The sequence below is a fragment of the Lissotriton helveticus genome, chromosome 12, assembly GCF_964261635.1.
Source record: "Lissotriton helveticus chromosome 12, aLisHel1.1, whole genome shotgun sequence".
NCBI lineage: Eukaryota > Metazoa > Chordata > Amphibia > Caudata > Salamandridae > Lissotriton > Lissotriton helveticus.
In genome coordinates, this window is record NC_136073.1 from 14,811,547 (window position 1) to 14,829,726 (window position 18,180).

The window sequence follows — 18,180 nt, forward strand, 5'->3', positions numbered from 1 at the left end:
CACCAAGATGCATCTGGGCAAATGCTGTGCTGACAAAAATCTTGATTTTTACCAGAAGATAAAGGACTTTTCATGTTGGAAACCTTTTCTCCTAACCATGCAAATGTCTAGCTTCCTGCAAGTTGGACATTGCTACTATAATTTCACAGGGAGGCTTCTGTTCTTTTTTTTAAGACTGCTAAGAAAATACTTCCTTGGAAATTCTTTGATTTAATAAAAGCACTCACTTCCCAATGCAGAGATAAGATAAACCGATAATGCAGGAGCCTGTAGACCAGATGTGAGATGATGGCTCACAGGAGGATTCGGGGGTCCCTTTTCCTAACATGAACAATTTCTGGTTGCAGAATTTCTGTCCCCGACATACATTTTTAACACAGTAATACAGAAGATGAAAATGTCAGATCTTGGGACCCTGCTTCACCTTGAAATAGAGGTGCTAGGCCTCTAGCCTGCATCTTTGAAGCTGGAGATGAGGAACTGAACTGAAGCCTGGCACCTGGTCTTCTCGCCAAGATCCATGCCTGAAGAAATGGGAATCCGCCCCGGCCCCTACTAGGAAAGCCAAGAATTTAGGGGTGATTATGAATTATAAATTAACGTTTGGAGAACAGGTCAGTGGAGTGGTTACAACAAGCTTCTATCTCCTCAGAGTCTTGAGGAAAATAGAATTATTTCTGCCGGAGGAAGGCTTTAGGACGGCAGTCACGGCGCTCATTTTGTCTCGGCTGGACTATTGTAACAGTCTTTATGCGAACGCTCACAAGAAACATCTTAATAGACTCCAGCTGGTACAAAATGCGGCAGCCAGGTTGCTTACTAGTACGCCTTGTTTTGTCTCTGTCAGGAAGTAACTTAAGCACCTTCACTGGCTTCCAGTGAAACAATGTGCTCAATTTAAAGTACTTTGCACAGTGTTGAAATCACTGACAGGCAGGAGCCCTGATTATTTGAAGAAACGTCTTCAATGGTATGTCCCCGGGAGAATACTGCGATCTGCAGAGGCGAAGCAAGTGGTCGTCCCTCGAGTTAAAGAAGCCACCTGGGGCGGCAGAAGTTTCATCGTCGGTGCTGGTAAAGCATGGAACAATCTGCCATCACACCTCATGAATCATACTGAGCTCCTCTCCTTTAGGAGGGGGCTCAAAACTTGGCTGTTTCCCCAATAGTCTTTTTTCTGGTACCCAGTTAGGCATCGGCTAGCGCCAGAACACCTTTGGGTAGAAGTGCGCTTTAAAAGCTTATTAACATAACAAGCCATGGGTTTTAATTTGATGCCCCCAGAACATGATTGTGTTACTGCCGCTGGCAAAACAGAAGATATGTGTTGACCCCAAGAGAACAGGCCATGGAGATGCCTTGGAAAGGACGGTGAGTAGGGCTGGTGGCACCTCGGCAGACCGCCTAGCCCTCTTGCATGCAGAAACTGAATCAGCACCCTAGCCTCTGCAGTGCAGCTGATACACAGGTGAGGATATGTCCCTCCTGAGAGTTGAGGGGGGCCCTCTGTAAGGTCCATTCCTAAAGGCTGTAGGCTGCAGTGATGATGGCGCCGGAAGACCTGGTCTGGAGGCTGCTCTCCTGAAGTGGTGTCAGCAAGCAGGAGACGTCTTATTAAGATAATAGGAAATACAATCTTCACCGAAGCTTAAATCTACAGGACTGCGACCACTGGATGCCACTGGACTGTGCCATCCCTCTGACATTTTAACAGTAGCACGTGGTATGCCACAGTAGGTGCAGTTGGGAAACCTTGTTTCCCAGTGTTTTCTTACTTTTCTTTCTTTTAATAAATTAAATTGATGCCCTGGTGTTAAACTTGTATCTCCCTGCGCAAAAGCTGCTAAAGAACTTTGCATGTCTATTAGTGATAAGGTTCAGTGTCCAAGAACCGCACAGCACGCTCTGAGCCACTGTGGTATTCCAATCTCCCAGGAAGAAAATGTAAAGTTCTGCAACGGTGACCTCTAGTGGCCAGAATGTGTTTGCTCTGCTGCCTGTGTTGGAATCCTGGGTTGTGGAAGAAGGGAACGCCTATACTTGGTTCCATTTTGATCATGGTAAGACTTGCAGACTGCAGATTACTCTGGTGCGACTGAGCTATGAACAAGTGCATACTTTATCAAATCAAGGGGTGACTTATTTTTAAAGGGTCATCCATTATGGAGGAGAAGCAGTTTTCTTTATCCATAGGTAGCTCTAGAACTGTGGTTTTTAACTTTTTGACTTCTGTGGATCCCCACTAAATCATTACAGGAACCCGGACTCCCACTGAATCATTTCTAGAATCCGTGGCCCCCACAATGAGTCATTACTGGAAGCCGGAGACCCGGGCCTAATCATTTCTGATGATTTGAACCACAACAGAACGGACAAAAAATACAGAAACAAAGCATTCATCCAAAAATGCTCACATGATTAAATACTTTATTTAATTCACAAATAAATATAAAAAAATCAATATTTAAAATGTATTGGGAAGGTTGGTGCTTTTTTAAATTGAATTGAGGCCACCCATCGTCCATGCTAGATTCTGTTTGATGCATTTGCACTGCTCCCAGGAATCAATCTGAGGATACTAACTTAATTCTCAACCCAATGTCAAATTCCTTTACATTTACAGACCTTTTTAAAATGTTCAACTTAACATTTTGCTTGTTAATTTGTATACACTTTATTGAATCTGTTAATGATATTACTTTTTTTAAGCAGTCACTCTCCCCCTGAGGAGGTTTCACGGGTGTCCACAGGGTTTAGAAACTCTGGTCTGGAATGTTTGTTGGTTTGATGATGTCAGTTTGTGTTTGGAGAACCCTTTGTGACGTCATTCACCCGATGCCCTCTGCGAGTGCAGATGTATGTATATGGGGTGAACCGAGTCGAAAGGCAGCAGAGCGCTGTACAGAGTTCCTCTTATAATAATTCCACGTGAAGTTATGAAGATATCCTGACAACTTGGTATTCATCCGGCCCACCTGGATCTTACAAGCCGGCAGGGCGCGCCTTTACCGCTGAACACGTGCAAGAGCGTAGAAAGGTGACTCCTTGCCCAAATTTCGGGAAAAACCACAAACACAGGGGGCCTCATTTATGAGGCTGTGCGTCACTTTTACGCTGCTGGTGCGTCACTTTTTGTGACGCAGCAGTGGCATAAAAAATGCGCCTTGTTGCGCCATATTTACAAAGTGACGCATCTAGGTAGATGCGTCACTTTGTAAACCCCTGCGCCACATTATACCTGCGCCAGGTATAATGTATGCAAGGGGGGGCGTATTGACACAAGAAAGGGGCATGGAAATGACACAGTGAAATCTATAAGATTTCACTGCTCCACTTCTAGGATGCAAATGAGTCAATATCTTACGCCTACCTCACAGTAGGCGTAAGACTGACGCAGGGCCTTCCACATGGGGCTTGCCCCATGTGAAAGGACACATTGCTTGAGTTGCGTTACTTTTGTGACACACTCCAGCAATGCGTCACTTTTGCGCCATACAGATACGTCAGAAATACTGACATATCTGTAACTCCTTGCGACACGATGCGTCATACTGTAAATATGACGCATCATTGGGGTCGCAAGGAGGGCGCAATGAAAAGTGACGCATCGCTGTTTTCACGCAGCGATGCGTCACTTTTCATAAATGAGGCCCAGGGTGTTTTTCCTTTTCCCCCTCACTCAGTTATGGCAAACCCTTTTGGTTCTCGTAGTATGAGAGATTATTTACCACAAAAAGAGGAAAGTATAAAAAGATTGTTGGCCAAATGTGGACGAGCAAAATATGAACCTTACATACTTATGATGCAAAGGACAAAAATACTGATTAATAAAATATTGTGGTAGGAAATGTGGGCACTACACTGGTAAGCACATGGATTCAAATACTTTCACATTATTATATTTAAAAATATTATTTGATGAATATATAATTTATGATGCTATAATTTATATCCATATAATTAATACATTATTGAAAGTTCTTTTCTGAAAACCCGCAAATCATGCACCAGATGTTAGATTACGGTGAGTAGCAAATGCATACTGAAGCAGCAGCTCGCACCATCACTAGTTAAAAAGAAAAAAGTCACGTTCCCTAAGAAAGAGGACACAATGCAGCAAGCATGCAGGGAGCTGAGACTGAAGGGCCTCCCTATAGAAATTGTGAATTCCGCATGAGAAAAAGGATACAATGGAACCAGCAGAAATAGAAAGGAAAGCCTTTGAAAGGCGTTTGAAGCTCTTTAACACAGAGTGCCCATCAACTGTTGGTTTTGATATCATCTTCAACACCACGGCTTGACACCTCTGTGTGTATCACGTGGACCCCTAAAAAGGTCCAAATATCTGTCCACAATAAGCTACCACACGTGGTCTATTAGGATAAGTTACTTACCTGTAATCCTAGTTCTCTTCCAGGGGTATACTCATCAATAGTCATAAGCACTGAATAGAATAGCAAGCCCATCCCATACCCTGCGGACGAAAACCAGTCTCTCTAAACAGTATACTAATATATATTACCCAAACAAATTTCTCAGGGATGCTTGACCAACTTGAGCATCCACCTGAGTATCAGAATCAAGGCAGTAATGGCGTGCAAAGGTATGAACCGAACGCCACGTAGCTGCCTTACAAATTTCATGAATAGGAACATTTTTAAGCATTGCTATCGCCGCAGCTTTTCCTCTAGTGGAATGCGCTCTCGGCTTGCCCGGGAGCTGTTTCCGTGCCAGCTGGTAAGATAACATAATACATGACACAATCCATCTAGAAATGGACCTCTTTGATGCAGACAAGCCTGTATTCAGAGGACCGTAGTTCACAAACAAATGATCAGACTGTCGAACACTCTTGGTTTTATCAAGATAAAATTTCAAAACTCTTTTAAAGTCCAAAGAGTGTAAAGCTTTCTCAGCTGGAGTGTTCGGATTAGCAAAAAACGTAGGCAGTGTAACTGACTGATTAATGTGAAAGTCCGAGATTACCTTAGGAAGGAATCTCGGATGAGTTCGAAACACCACTCTATTCGCATGGAAAACGAGATATGGTTCTGTAGAACAAAAAGCCTGTATCTCGCTCACTCTGCGCGCAGAAGTGATAGCTACTAGGAAGGCCACCTTCCATGACAGATGTTGAAGGGAAGCCTTATGAATAGGTTCGAATGGAGGGCCCATCAATTTGGACAAAACCACATTAAGCTCCCAAGGAGGAGAGGGAGCCCTCACCGGAGGATACACTTTCTTGAGACCCTCCAGAAAATCCTTCACAACTGGCATTTGAAAGAAAGAAACCTGAGTGGGGGACTTTAGATATGCTGTAATTGCTGCCAGATGGACCTTTATAGAGGAATACTGTAAACCTGCTTTGGCCAAAGAAAGTAAGTATGGTAACAGTACCTGTTCTTGACCTCGAATAGGGTCATGACCTTCAGCAGCACACCACATGAAAAAACGCTTCCACTTGAAAGCATACGACTTTCTTGTAGAAGCTCTCCTCGCCTCTCTCAAAATGTGCAAACTGTCCTGCGAGAGGCCTAAATGTCCATATTGTACGAACTCAGGAGCCACACTGCCAGCTTCAGGGATGGCAGGTTGGGGTGGAACACCCTGCCGTTCTCTCTGGTCAGCAGATCCGGACAGCAAGGCAGCCTCCTGTGCGGTACTTTGGACAGATCCAGGAGATCGGGTACCACCACTGGCGAGGCCAATCTGGAGCCACTAGGATCATCTCTGTCTTGGACTTGTACAGTTTCTTGATCACCAAGGGAATGAGTGGAATCGGTGGAAAAGCGTAGAGTAATGTCTCTGACCAGTCCATCCATAGAGCATTCCCCTTGGATCCTCGTTGTGGGTATCCAGACGCGAAGACGCAGCATTTTGCGTTTTCGGAGTCCGCAAAGAGATCGATTTCTGGTGTCCCCCAGGCCTGGAAGACATCTCTTATCACTTCTTCTTTTAAGACCCAGTCGTGTGCTTCTGCGAAGTGTCTGCTTAGGTCGTCTACTTGGATGTTGAGGACACCCGGCAGATGGACCGCCGATATTCTCATACCCCGAGCTTGAAGCCATCTCCAGATTGCTTGCGCTTCGAGCGACAGAGGTCTGGATCTCGTTCCGCCCTGCTTGTTCAGATAGTAAATCGTTGTTGTGTTGTCCGTTTGAACAAGCAGGGAGGATGTCTTGATCACGGGAAAGAAAGCCTTGAGAGCTAGGTGGACAGCTCTGAGTTCCAACATGTTTATATGATACAGTCTTTCTTTTTCTGACCACACTCCTTGAACTTGAAGCGATCCCAGATGAGCGCCCCATCCCTGCAGCGACGCATCTGTCACCAGCGATTGTCTGGGCATGTCCTCTTGGAAAGGCACTCCCACTACCAGATGACTCCGCTGCATCCACCATCGAATGGAGATCCGTACTGATAAGGGTATTGACAGTTTGTCCTCCCAATGATTTGAAAACTGGGACCACTGATCCTCCAGAGACTGCTGTAGAGGTCTCATGTGCAGCCTGGCCTTTGGAACGAGGAAAATACAAGAAGCCATGGACCCTAGAGGAGACAAGATCTGTTTGGCTGTGGGTCGAGGAGTCTTCAGTAGAGTTTGACACTTGAGGAGAATGGAGGATAGTCTCTCCTCCGAAGGATATGCTTTTGCATCCTTTGAATCCAGAAGTGCGCCCAGATAGTGTATCCTCTGCGTGGGATTGAGGATAGACTTTTTGAAGTTTACGTGTAGGCCAAGTCTCCGCAGCTGATGTATGCAGAACGTGAGATGTTGCTGAAGCAGAATCGGAGACGCACTCTTTAGCAGCCAATCGTCTAGGTAGGGGTAGATGAAGATGTGCCTCTTCCTTAGGAAAGCCGCTACGACTGCCATGCACTTTGAAAAGGTGTGAGGAGCTGACTTTAGCCCGAAGGGCAAAACTGTGAATTGGAAATGGCTGTTTTGGATGCAAAACCTTAGAAATGTCCGATGCTTTGAGGCAATGGGGATGTGAAAATAAGCATCTTGAAGATCTATGGAACACATCCAGTCCCCTTGATGCATAAGTGGAATTATTTGATGTAATGCCAGCATTCTGAACTTTTCTCGCCGAATGAATAGGTTGAGACGCCTGAGATCTAGTATGGGCCTGAACTCCTTGTTTGGACCTTTCTTTGGAAATAAAAAGTATCGGGAGTAAATGCCTTGTCGACGCTGTGTCTTTGGGACCTCCTCGATGGCATTCTTTAGGATTCAGGCAGACACCTCTTGTCTCAAAAGATGAATTTGATGGGTCACAGTCTTTTGAGGAGGAATGGAAGGTGGAGGGGACTTGAATCTGATGGAATATCCATTCTTTACAATATTCAGAACCCATTTGTCCAGTGTGATGTTTGTCCACTCTTCCAGGCAAATACGAACACTTCCCCCCACCGGAGTGGGTAACGGGCTCAGGGGAAGCAAAAACTTACTGCTTTTATTGCTGTTGCTTGTTTCCAGGTGCAGACTGCCTGGAAATGCCACCTCTTCCTCTACCAGGACGACGCTGGGATAACTGAGATCTTCCCTGATTCTGCTGAGATGACCATTGAGGGGTTTGAACCCTCTGCTGGTTCTGTCTCCTGTCGTACGAACGGTATTTTTTCTTAAAATCCTTCCTTTTCTCCAGACCAACAGCTCTCACTGTATCAAGTTCTGTCTTCATTCGCGACATCTCATCGTCAGCATGAGATCCGAAGAGCAATGTTCCATTAAAAGGAAGATTAAGAATCCGGTGTTGTGCCTCAGGCTTAAGACCCGTGAGCCTCAACCAAGCTGAGCTCCTGGCGCAGAGTCCATGTGCGTAGCCATGCGTAGATAAATCAGAAGCATCAGTGGCTGCACTAATCACCTGATTAGCCACTAGCCCACCTTCGTGTAAGATCTCAAGAAAGTCGTGTTTGTCTTCTTTAGGAAGCTTTTCTGCTAAACGAGACATGGAGTCCCATAGTGCGCGGTCATAGCGACCCAGCAAAGCAGAAGCGCTGTCGACTTTCATGTAGGAAGCAGAGGTGGCACACATTCTCTTCCCTACTGAGTCCATAGCCTTACTGTCCTTATCCGGCGGCACAGAAGATGACGCCACTCCTGTTTGATTCTTGCGTGCCGCTGAGACAATCACAGAATCTGGGTTTGGCTCAGCCCTCAGAAAGAACGGATCATTGTCCGGTGCATTATACTTCTTAGCGATCCGAGAAGGAACCGCTCCCAAAGCTGCTGGAGTCAAGAACTTGTGCTGCGCAGGCTCCAACAGACCTGGTACCAGAGGAAGTAAGGGCCTTGACGTTAGCTGTTGATGCAACGTTTCTTAAATGACCGTTGTCTTGGTGGTAGAGACCAGCATTTCGATAATGAGCTTAGCCGCTCCACGACAGAGAACCTCATTAAAGGTAATCACGTCATCAATCGGTGATATCCTACTCGGAGGAGTTGACGACAGTGTCGGTGAATATCCCCTCTTCAAATTTGTAGACCTTGTCGAGGATCTAGTATCGCGCCTCCTCGAATAATGGCGACGTGATGATCTAGAAGAGGGTGAAGAACGCCTCCTCACCGACGGGGATTTTCTCGGAGGAGTACGCTCACGTCTTTTTGGAGAACGCACCAACTGTCTTGGGGGCGATCTTGATCTCGAAGCAGGTCTTGCCGACACAGGTGACCTGGAATACGATCTTGGAAGATTAATCCTTCATATCTTCCACTCTCTAATCTCCCCCAGCCATCGTGGCGAGATATTCGTCGCTGGCTGAATAGGTGAAGGTGCTCTCGAGGGCTCTGGAGAGATCTGCACAATCTGTAGTCCAGGGGAGGAAGAACTCGCAGAAGACACAGCAGGAACCTTAGACCGGTCTTTAGACACCGTCCTAGGCCTCTTAGCTGCAGGAGACGCCGACTGCGACCTCCTCGACGGCGATCTCCTCAACGGCGATCTCCTCGACAGCGACCTCCTAGGTGTCGACCTCCTCGACGGCGATCGTCTCGGCGGCGACTTCCTCGGCGGCGACTTCCTCGGCGGCGATCGTCTCGGCGGCGACTTCCTCGACGGCGATGGTCTCTTAGGCGTCGACGTCGTGCGCCTCGATGGCGATGGTCTTCTCGGCGTCGTGTGTCTCAACGCCAAATGACTTGGGCTCTTCGACGTTGAAAACCTCTACTGGCCGGTTCGATGTCGACATCATGGCACCCCTCGACGGCGACCTTGACTTATGTTCCGAGCCTCTCGGCGGCGACCGTCGACGTCGATGAGACGACGTCGAGTCCCGCCCTCTTGCAGTCGTAGGGGAGCCAGACCTGGACCGCCTACGCCGTTTCTAACCTTGCTTCGACGGCGAAATCTTCTTCGACGGCGAGGGATGTTTCGACGTCGACGGTCGTCGCGACAGTGATTTCAAAGCCGCTTTAGAGCACAAAGGTACCTTAGAAGAAGATCTGTCCCTCGACGTGGTAGGAGATCGATGTTTTCTCTTCTCCCCTTTGTCTTTGCGCTCTTTGTGCTGAGAAGAAGGCTTCTTGGAATGAAAATCTTCTATTCCACTCACAGTATCTCCTGTCATGCAGGGACTGAAGCCTGCTCTTCTCTCTCTCCCTGAGAGTTCTGTTAGACAACTTACTGCAGTGGTAGCAGAGTTCTGGCTTGTGAGAAGATGGTAGACAAGCTACACAGACCGAATGAGGGTCTGTCTTGGCCATTTTTTTACCACAGGCGGGACACTTAACAAATAAGGCCAGCATTATGACTGGAAAAATAGTCAAAAACCAGGAAAAAATTGTTGAATTAGTCAAACAATGACTAAAGACGTCGAGTAAAGACGAAAAAATTTGAGAAATACCAGTAGAAAGTGATAAAATATCACAAACTGGCGAGTTCAATGCTCCAGGATCCTCACAGAAGGAGCCGGAAAAAGAACTGCCCTAACTGTCACCTGTGGTGCATGATGGGAGCCTGGAGGCTCATGGAGGTCTTAAAGGCACGGCGCCAAGTTTTTCAGTTGTTACTATGGAGCCTATCTAGGCTAAATCTGCCTCTATGATCCTGCCTGATTTTACCTTTGAAAATAAAGGTTGTGGTTTTCAAAGAAACCCAGGGCAGTGTTTCTTCTTTACATTATCTTATAATGTAAGGTATATGTCTTTATTTAGCAAATGTAAAAGTTTTACATGCAATAATGGCAGTTTTGAGCCTAGTATGGTATTTTTCAGGCTGCATATGTATATGTATAATATCTATATATATATGGGTAGTTTATGTGTATTTATATGTTTTTATATATATATATGTAGATATATGCATATTATTGGCTATTGCTCCGGGGTCCCGCACGTGGGAGGGACTATTCAGTGCTTATGAATATTGATGAGTGTCCCCTGGAAGAGAAGCCAGGTTTCCTGCTAGGGATTAGAGGGTCTTTTCATTCCAAATAAATGTGTGTATCAATGCTTTGTTTTTTTTGCATTAGGAGTTTGGAATGGGAGGTGACTTGTGTGAGACTCACCTTCTCTCTGCTGATGCTGAAGGACGGGGGGGCCTTGTGGGACGGCCTGGGCCACCGGCGTCAGGGCAGCGGTTGGATAAATGGCTGTGCAAGAATGGAGAAGAAACAAATGTCATTTTGTAATGAGTCTGGAAATTCATTGAAAGAGCTCTCGCGCCTTGTGACATTTTTACGAAAAACTGGAGGAGTGCGGTGTTACTCCAAAACTGGTATGCCTCGCTCCGACAGTTTTAAAATGCAGGGATGCGCCGTATTTAACAAAATATGGGCCACCCCTGGATTTCCCCTAGTGCCTTGTTGCAAGGGTGCATGTGCTGCAGGGGGGGATTGTTTATGTGCAGGAAGGGACACCTTCCTGCCCGTAAACAATCTTAACAGGCGATTTGCTCTATCACATGTTGAAAGAACAGTATACGAGGGGAAATAAGACATTTATCCTTGTATTGCCTGTTTCAGACCAGAAATTTCCTGGCCTTACTTTTGGAGCTGCACCTGTCTTGTAAAAGCAATGGGTTTTGCAGTGGAATGCCCACTGTAACACCCATTGCACGCTGCGTTCACGCTTAGTGCTGCGTGAATAGGAGTATTATTTACACAGCAGTGTTAAGCCACATTAAGTGGCTTAATGCCACCTTGTAAATAAGGCGAAGGAGTTAACGCCAACAATCGTCGCAAAATGTGATGTTCTGGTGGCGTTAAGTCTTTGTAAATATGCCCCCTTATCTTTTTTAACATGCAACTTGTGTTCCAGAAGCATCTTTCTAGGAATCTCAGTCAGCAAGTAGACCCAGCTACAGTCACGTCACACTATCCGCTGTCCCTCTCACCCGCTGACTGTACTTCTGAGAAGAAAGGTGAATTTCACAGTTCTGAAAGTCCAACTCTTTAGAGCATCTGTCATTCTTATGGTAGCCACCTGGCTCTTACATTAGAAAAGCGGGTAAAATATTCAGGGCCTTTTAAGAAATGTTTCAGAACGATTTCAAATTGCATGAGGTACTTGTGGATGTATGACATTACAACGCATGCTTTTACATCGCATGCCTTTACAATGCTGTTTTTACAATGCATGCCTTTACAACGCATAGTGCTTTGGAGCGCTGGATAGTGAATAGTTAAATTTACTATTCCAACTCCAGTCCCCGTGGATAGTAGGGAAGGTGTTGGATAGTAAATTAAACCTATTCCCTATCCTAGAGCGCCCCCCAGCGCAATGCGCTGTAATGGTTTGCGTTGTAAAAGTTGCATCGTAAAGGCACTGCGTGGTAAAAGTTGCGTTGTAAAGGATGTTTCCCGGTACTTGTATGTGGGAAACCCATTTGACCCATGACTTTGAGGTTTTTCACAGTGCTTTTCTCAATTCATAAAACTGGCTGCAACTGTTAATAGTTTAGTCCGTCTGGGACCAATCTCCACATCAGCAGATGGAGAGGCAGCTGCATGTCTCACGACAATCTCCCAATGGCCTGTTCTCCTTCTTGGACTAGTAGGTCTCTCAGTGGATAATGAGGCTCTTGGACATTCCATGAAGATCCTCCAGAGGCTCATCTCCATCTTGGATCAGTATCCGTCAGGAGACAGAGAGGCCATTGCAAGACCCATGAAAACCACTTCATGGCTCATCCTCCATCTTGGATCAGTATCCGTCAGGAGACGGAGAGACCATTGCAAGACCCATGAAAACCCCTTCATGGCTCAGCCTCTATTTTGGATCAGTATCCTTCAGGAGACAGAGAGGCCATTGCAAGACCCATGAAAACCCCTTCATGGCTCAGCCTCTATTTTGGATCAGTATCCTTCAGGAGACAGAGAGGCCATTGCAAGACCCATGAAAACCCCTTCATGGCTCAGCCTCTATTTTGGATCAGTATCCTTCAGGAGACAGAGGAGCCATTGCATGTCTCTTGACCACCTCTCCATGGCTCATCCTCCACCTTGGATCAGTTTCCGTCAGGAGACAGAGAAACTATTGCACGTCATGGCAACATCTTCATGGCCCATCCTCCATCTTGGATCAGTATGTGTCAGGAGACAGAGGCGCCTTTAGATGTCCCATGAGAACCTCTTCATGGCCATCCTCCATCTTGGATCAGTATCTGTCAGGCGACAGAGACGCTGTTTCATGAAAAATATATATATATTGTTTTTTAAACATTACATCCAAATGGTGCACATTAGACATGCCTATTCATGGCTCTTCCTTCCTCTTGAACCAGTATCTTTGCCAGCGGATGGAGATGCTATTGCATATCCAATGACACTCTCTCAATGGTTCTACTTTGGGTAGTGTTTTAGAAGCTAATGCATTCTCTATCACTGTGTCAGAGGCATGCCCTCCAAGTTTGGTCAAGGTTTCAGCATTGTTTAACCCCTTCCATGCTCATGACGAGCTCAGCTCGTCATGCAGTACACTGGTTGTGTGCTTATGACGAGCTGAGCTCGTCATGAACAATGGATTTACAGATCATTCAGCACAGGAGGAAAATCTCCTGTAGCATTGAAGGTGTTAAGATGATATTACATTCCTAGTTGCTTAATCTGTCGATCATGTGTGCTCCATAATGGCCGAGTTGCATTGTAACTGCTATCAGACTCTGCTCGGGGTGTTCAACACTCAGTCTATCCATAACTGCATCCTAATTTCAATTAGAAACCAGCCTCTTTGCGATTGCACATGCCCTGCAGCCACTAGGGCCTAGCCAATTCTACACCCATCAATAAGAAAACCCTGCATGAAAGGGCTAATGGTACCTGCGTACTGCTGCAAGCCCGCAAACGCTGGATGTATCGTCTCTGCTGTTAACGAGGGACTTTGAGCTGAAAGAAGGGAGAGGAAAAATAGGAGTTAGAGAATTAAATTGTAAAATGTATAGACTGTGGCTAAGAGTTCGCGTACCCACACCCTTATCGAGATCAAATTGAGACACTAAAACTCTGAAACAGTGCTGATCCAGTGCTTACTGACATTGGTGCATCTCCAATGTTTTCAGGACGTTTTTCTGCTCCTATGTGAGTTACCTTAAATGGTAAGGGTTTGTCCACATGTGAAGCCCCACATGTGCGGTGTCACAGAACTCAACTACACTGGAAAGGCCCAACAGGGCCAGACCAAGCCTGAGGTTGCTTGTGTCGCCTTTCCAAAGAGGACCTGGCCTACCATTTCAGGCTGAACTTGTAACCCTTGGAGCAGGGTGAAGACTGATTTGCATAAGGTGGGTCCCCTTCTGAAAGTCCATGTAGCTCTCCATCGCACTGTTACATGCTCTGTTCTGTTCTCTCTTTTATAAAGATTCTAAATTATGGCTCCCCCCGTTCCATGCTCGCTTGGTTGCTTTTCAGCGTCCATCTGCACCTCTCTGTGTTTTACTTGTAAAACAACCAAACCCATGAAAAGATGGTTAGTCATTCTAATATGCAGTACTTCAAGGCGCTAAATGATACTTGAACGTACAAAACAACACCTTGCCCCTACATCTTCCTACGGGTTGGCTATACCAGAAGGAACAGTTTCTTACCTGTAACTCCAGTTCTCTCGTAGGGGTATTTCCCTCCTCCCTGGTGGAATGGACAGAGGTGTCCAGACAGTCTGCATAGGTCTCACACTGCCTTCAAAAAGAACTGAAGTAATTGCCACCACCTGTGCATGATGGGATACTGGTGGCCTATGGATTCTTAAAGGCACAGCCTCTATTTTTGAGCCATATAATGGAAGCCTATGAGGCAACTCTGCCCCACTCTCATTCAGCTCTATCATGAAAAAGGGTTTTGTGAAGGAGTCATTCTGTCCGTAAAACATTTCAAATTCCTTCAACTATAGTGCACTGGCTCCTTTTTCACTTCAGAATGAAGACTTTGGCCATTGTAGCCAGTGCACTTATGCTGCATTATGTGTCTCTATCTCTCTCTTAAGTGTCTTTACAGGCCTGCCTGAAGAAAGGTGAAGAATATCGATTTAAGAAGATATATCGAGAAGAAGTGCTCCGGGGTCCCAGCACGTGGGCTGGACTATTGAAGAGTTTATTAGTATACATAGAAATCTCCTACGAGAGAAATTACCCTTCTCTGGCGAGAGCGCTGCACCCCTGAACCAAAATATCCTACTATAGAAAAGAGTAGCCTAGAATGTTTGCATTACCCCGTCTTAACTCTGCTCCACAAACTAACTCATTAATCTCATCATGAAAATCTACCAGAAACAGGAGCCACTCACTCTCCAACACCCACATAATGGACTGGGCAGAGCCAAAAGCAACCTGGGTGGGATGTTCCAGGAGTCCATTTGCAGAGGCTACTTATATGGTTAACTTGCATGTGCAAATACCTCTTTTATGAATTCAAGATGTCTTTATAATTCACATGTCAGCATGGCACTTATATTAAAACATGCATTAAGATTGGTTTCAATATTAGTAAATCTCCTTCTGTGACAAAAAATGCTTGTTCCATGGTGGGAGTGCTCTGTAAGTTTGTGCCCACCCAAAAACGTACATGTCGGTGGGCACAGCATTTCTTGCCTAGCGGAGTTTTGGAGATTTATTCCTGACACAACAGAAGTAAACCCTTTTCAGGGCAAGAAGTGCAAGGGAAGATACCCACAATTGGAGGGGGGTGGGAAGGATTAGTTACTTACCTGTAATCCTAGTTCTCTTCCAGGGGTATACTCATTAAAGTCATAAGCACTGAATTATCTACGCCCATGAGCGGGAACCCGGAACACATAAACAATATACATATATTTGTGTAAATATACCAAAAAGTACATAGTACTAAACTAAATATACACATATACATGTATAGGACCCATAATATGCAGCCTAACATATATACATAGGCTAATAAAGCCAAACTTACACATGTTCTGTAGCATGGAAATATGCTATATATCAATGCAATAAACAGGCATGAGCCTAAAATGCATTCCATAACCATGAAAACCTTTTATTTTCATCAAGCCTAAAAGGCTGCATATGAAAAAATGTCTGTGTACAGAGAATCAGACTGGCACCCTGCCTTTAAGGCCCCAGAGAATCTGCACACTTTGCCTTTAAGGCCTCCAGGAGAACTCTGTTCCCATAATGCCCCACAGGTGACAGTTAGGCCAGTTCTTTTGTACGGCACCATAGGCTTAGCAGGAATCTGCACATTAAAACATTTACAACAATAACCTATTGAAAACTCAATGCTACTGCTCGCCCGGGAAGGTGAGAGGGTGCTTATGACTTTAATGAGTATACCCCTGGAAGAGAACTAGGATGACAGGTAAGTAACTAATCCTTCTCTTCCAGGGGATACTCATTAATAGTCATAAGCACTGAATAGAGTAGCAAGCTCATACCCACAAGAAGCGGGCGAACAGATAAGTGCATAGCCACACTTTTAAACCATAGTGTTCAGCTAGAATTAGCAAACAAATTTCTGAGGGATGCTTGTCCCACTTGTGCATCAACCTGCGCATCAGAATCTAGACAGTAATGGCGTGTAAACGTATGCACTGACCGCCAAGTAGCTGCTTTACATATCTCTGACATAGCCACATTCCTAAGGAGAGCTGTGGTGAAAGCTTTCCCCCTCGTAGAATGTGCCCTAGGTCTACCTGATAAAGACTTGTGGGCTAGCTGATAAGCCAGTAGGATACATGACACTATCCATCTAGAAATGGACCTCTTAGACGCTGCCAAACCAGTATTCGTAAGACCATAGTTCACAAACAGACGGTCCGTATGCCTCAAAGACTTTGTTCAGTCTAAGTAAAATTTCAAAACCCATTTCAGATGTAACGAATGTAGAGCCCGTTCAGCCGGGCTCGAAGGGTTTGGAAAGAAAGTAGGCAATGTTATGGTTTGATTAATATGAAAATCCGACACCACCTTGGGCAGGAAAGCAGGATGAGTTCTGAGCACAACTCTGTTTCCATGAAAAATAGTGTACGGTTCCTTGCAACACAGAGCCTGGATTTCGCTCACCCTACGAGCAGAAGTGATGGCCACCAGGAACGCTACTTTCCAAGATAAGTGTTGTAAAGACGCTTTCTGTATGGGTTCAAAGGGGGAACCCATTAACTTGGTCAACACCACATTAAGCTCCCAAGGTGGAGAAGGAGACTTGACTGGAGGATACACCTTCCTTAAACCTTCCAAAAAATCCTTCACCACAGGCATCCGAAAGAAAGATATCTGTATTGGCGATTTTCTATAAGCAGTTATTGCAGCAAGATGGACTTTGATGGAACTAAACTGCAAACCAGATTCAGCAAGGTAAAGCAGATAAGGTAAGATCACCTGTTCTTGACCATAAACAGGGTCAAGACCCTTACTCTGACACCAAAGGTAAAAGCGTTTCTACTTAAATCCGTAGGATTGTCTTGTAGAAGGCCGCTTTGCCTCCTTAAGGATGTTCATACACTCCGTATTCAGCTGCAAGTGCCCGTACTGGATGACTTCAGGAGCCATGCAGCCAAGCGCAGGGAGGGCAGATTGGGATGAAACACTCGCCCCTCCTGTTTGGACAGAAGATCCGGGCGACAAGGCAATCTCCTGTGTGGTACTTCTGACAACTGGAGGAGATCTGGGAACCACCACTGGCGTGGCCACTCTGGGCAAATCAGTATCATTCTGGAGTCGGTCTTGTACATCCAGTTGATCACTGCCGGTATCAACGGAGTCGGTGGAAAAGCGTACAGCAAGTTTTGACACCAGTCTATCAAAAGGGCATTCCCTTGAGACCCTCTCTGCGAGAACCTGGATGCAAAGACGGGGCATTTTGTGTTTGCCGCGTCTGCGAACAGATCGATGTCTGGTGTGCCCCAAGCTTGGAAAATGCTGTGCGCGACGTCCTCGTTGAGAACCCAGTCGTGCGCTTCGACGAAGTCTCTGCTGAGGTCGTCCGCCTGTGAGTTGAGACTCCCTGGCAGATGAACCGCTGTTATTGACAGGTCTCGTGCTAGCAACCAATGCCAGATGGTCTGGGCTTCTATGGACAGAGTCCTGGACCTGGTACCCCCCTGCTTGTTTAAGTAATACATTGTGGTTGTATTGTTTGTTTGCACCAGGAGGGACCGAGTCTGTAGAGATGGAGCCAAGGACTTGAGAGCAAGATGGACCGCTCTGAGTTCGAGCAGATTGATGTGATATCCTTTCTCAAAGTCTGACCATAGCCCTTGTACCTGCAGAGGGCCCATATGCGCCCCCCAACCTTGGAGAGAGGCATCTGTGATCAGAGTCTGCGTTGGTGGGTCCTGATGAAAAGGAACTCCCCTCATCAAGTGTGTCTTCTTCATCCACCACCGGATGGAATCTGTTGCAGACTGTTGGAGATGAATTTGATCCTCCCAGCAACCCGTCCTCTGCTTTCACTGATCTTCCAGACACTGCTGTAGAGGACGCATATGCAAACGTGCGTTTGGAACGATGAAGATGCACGATGCCATGGACCCCAGGAGAGAGGACACTTGCCGAACTGTCGGATGTGCAGACTGAAGGAGAAGAATACACTTCGCCTTGATGGATAACCACCTCTCCTCCGAAGGACACACGTTTTCTTTTTCCGTGTCCAGTAGAGCACCCAGGTAGTGGATCTTCTGGGTGGGGTTCATTATGGACTTCTTGTAATTGACTTGAAGACCCAACTTGCACATGAGGTGAAGGCATATCGATAGATGTTCTTCCA

At 46.0% G+C, this 18,180-nt stretch overlaps 1 protein-coding gene across 1 annotated transcript in view; it reads right to left on the reverse strand.

Annotated features, from left to right (window-relative positions):
• CELF5 (CUGBP Elav-like family member 5) overlaps positions 1 to 18,180 on the reverse strand; it is a 428,249-nt gene that overhangs the window by 64,220 nt on the left and 345,849 nt on the right. Inside the window, exons 9-10 of the mRNA XM_078669977.1 lie at positions 13,267 to 13,332; positions 10,516 to 10,599 (exon numbers count right to left, since the gene is read on the reverse strand). Coding sequence (XP_078526103.1) covers positions 10,516 to 10,599; positions 13,267 to 13,332 — 150 coding nt within the window. The remainder of the gene's footprint in view (positions 1 to 10,515; positions 10,600 to 13,266; positions 13,333 to 18,180) is intronic.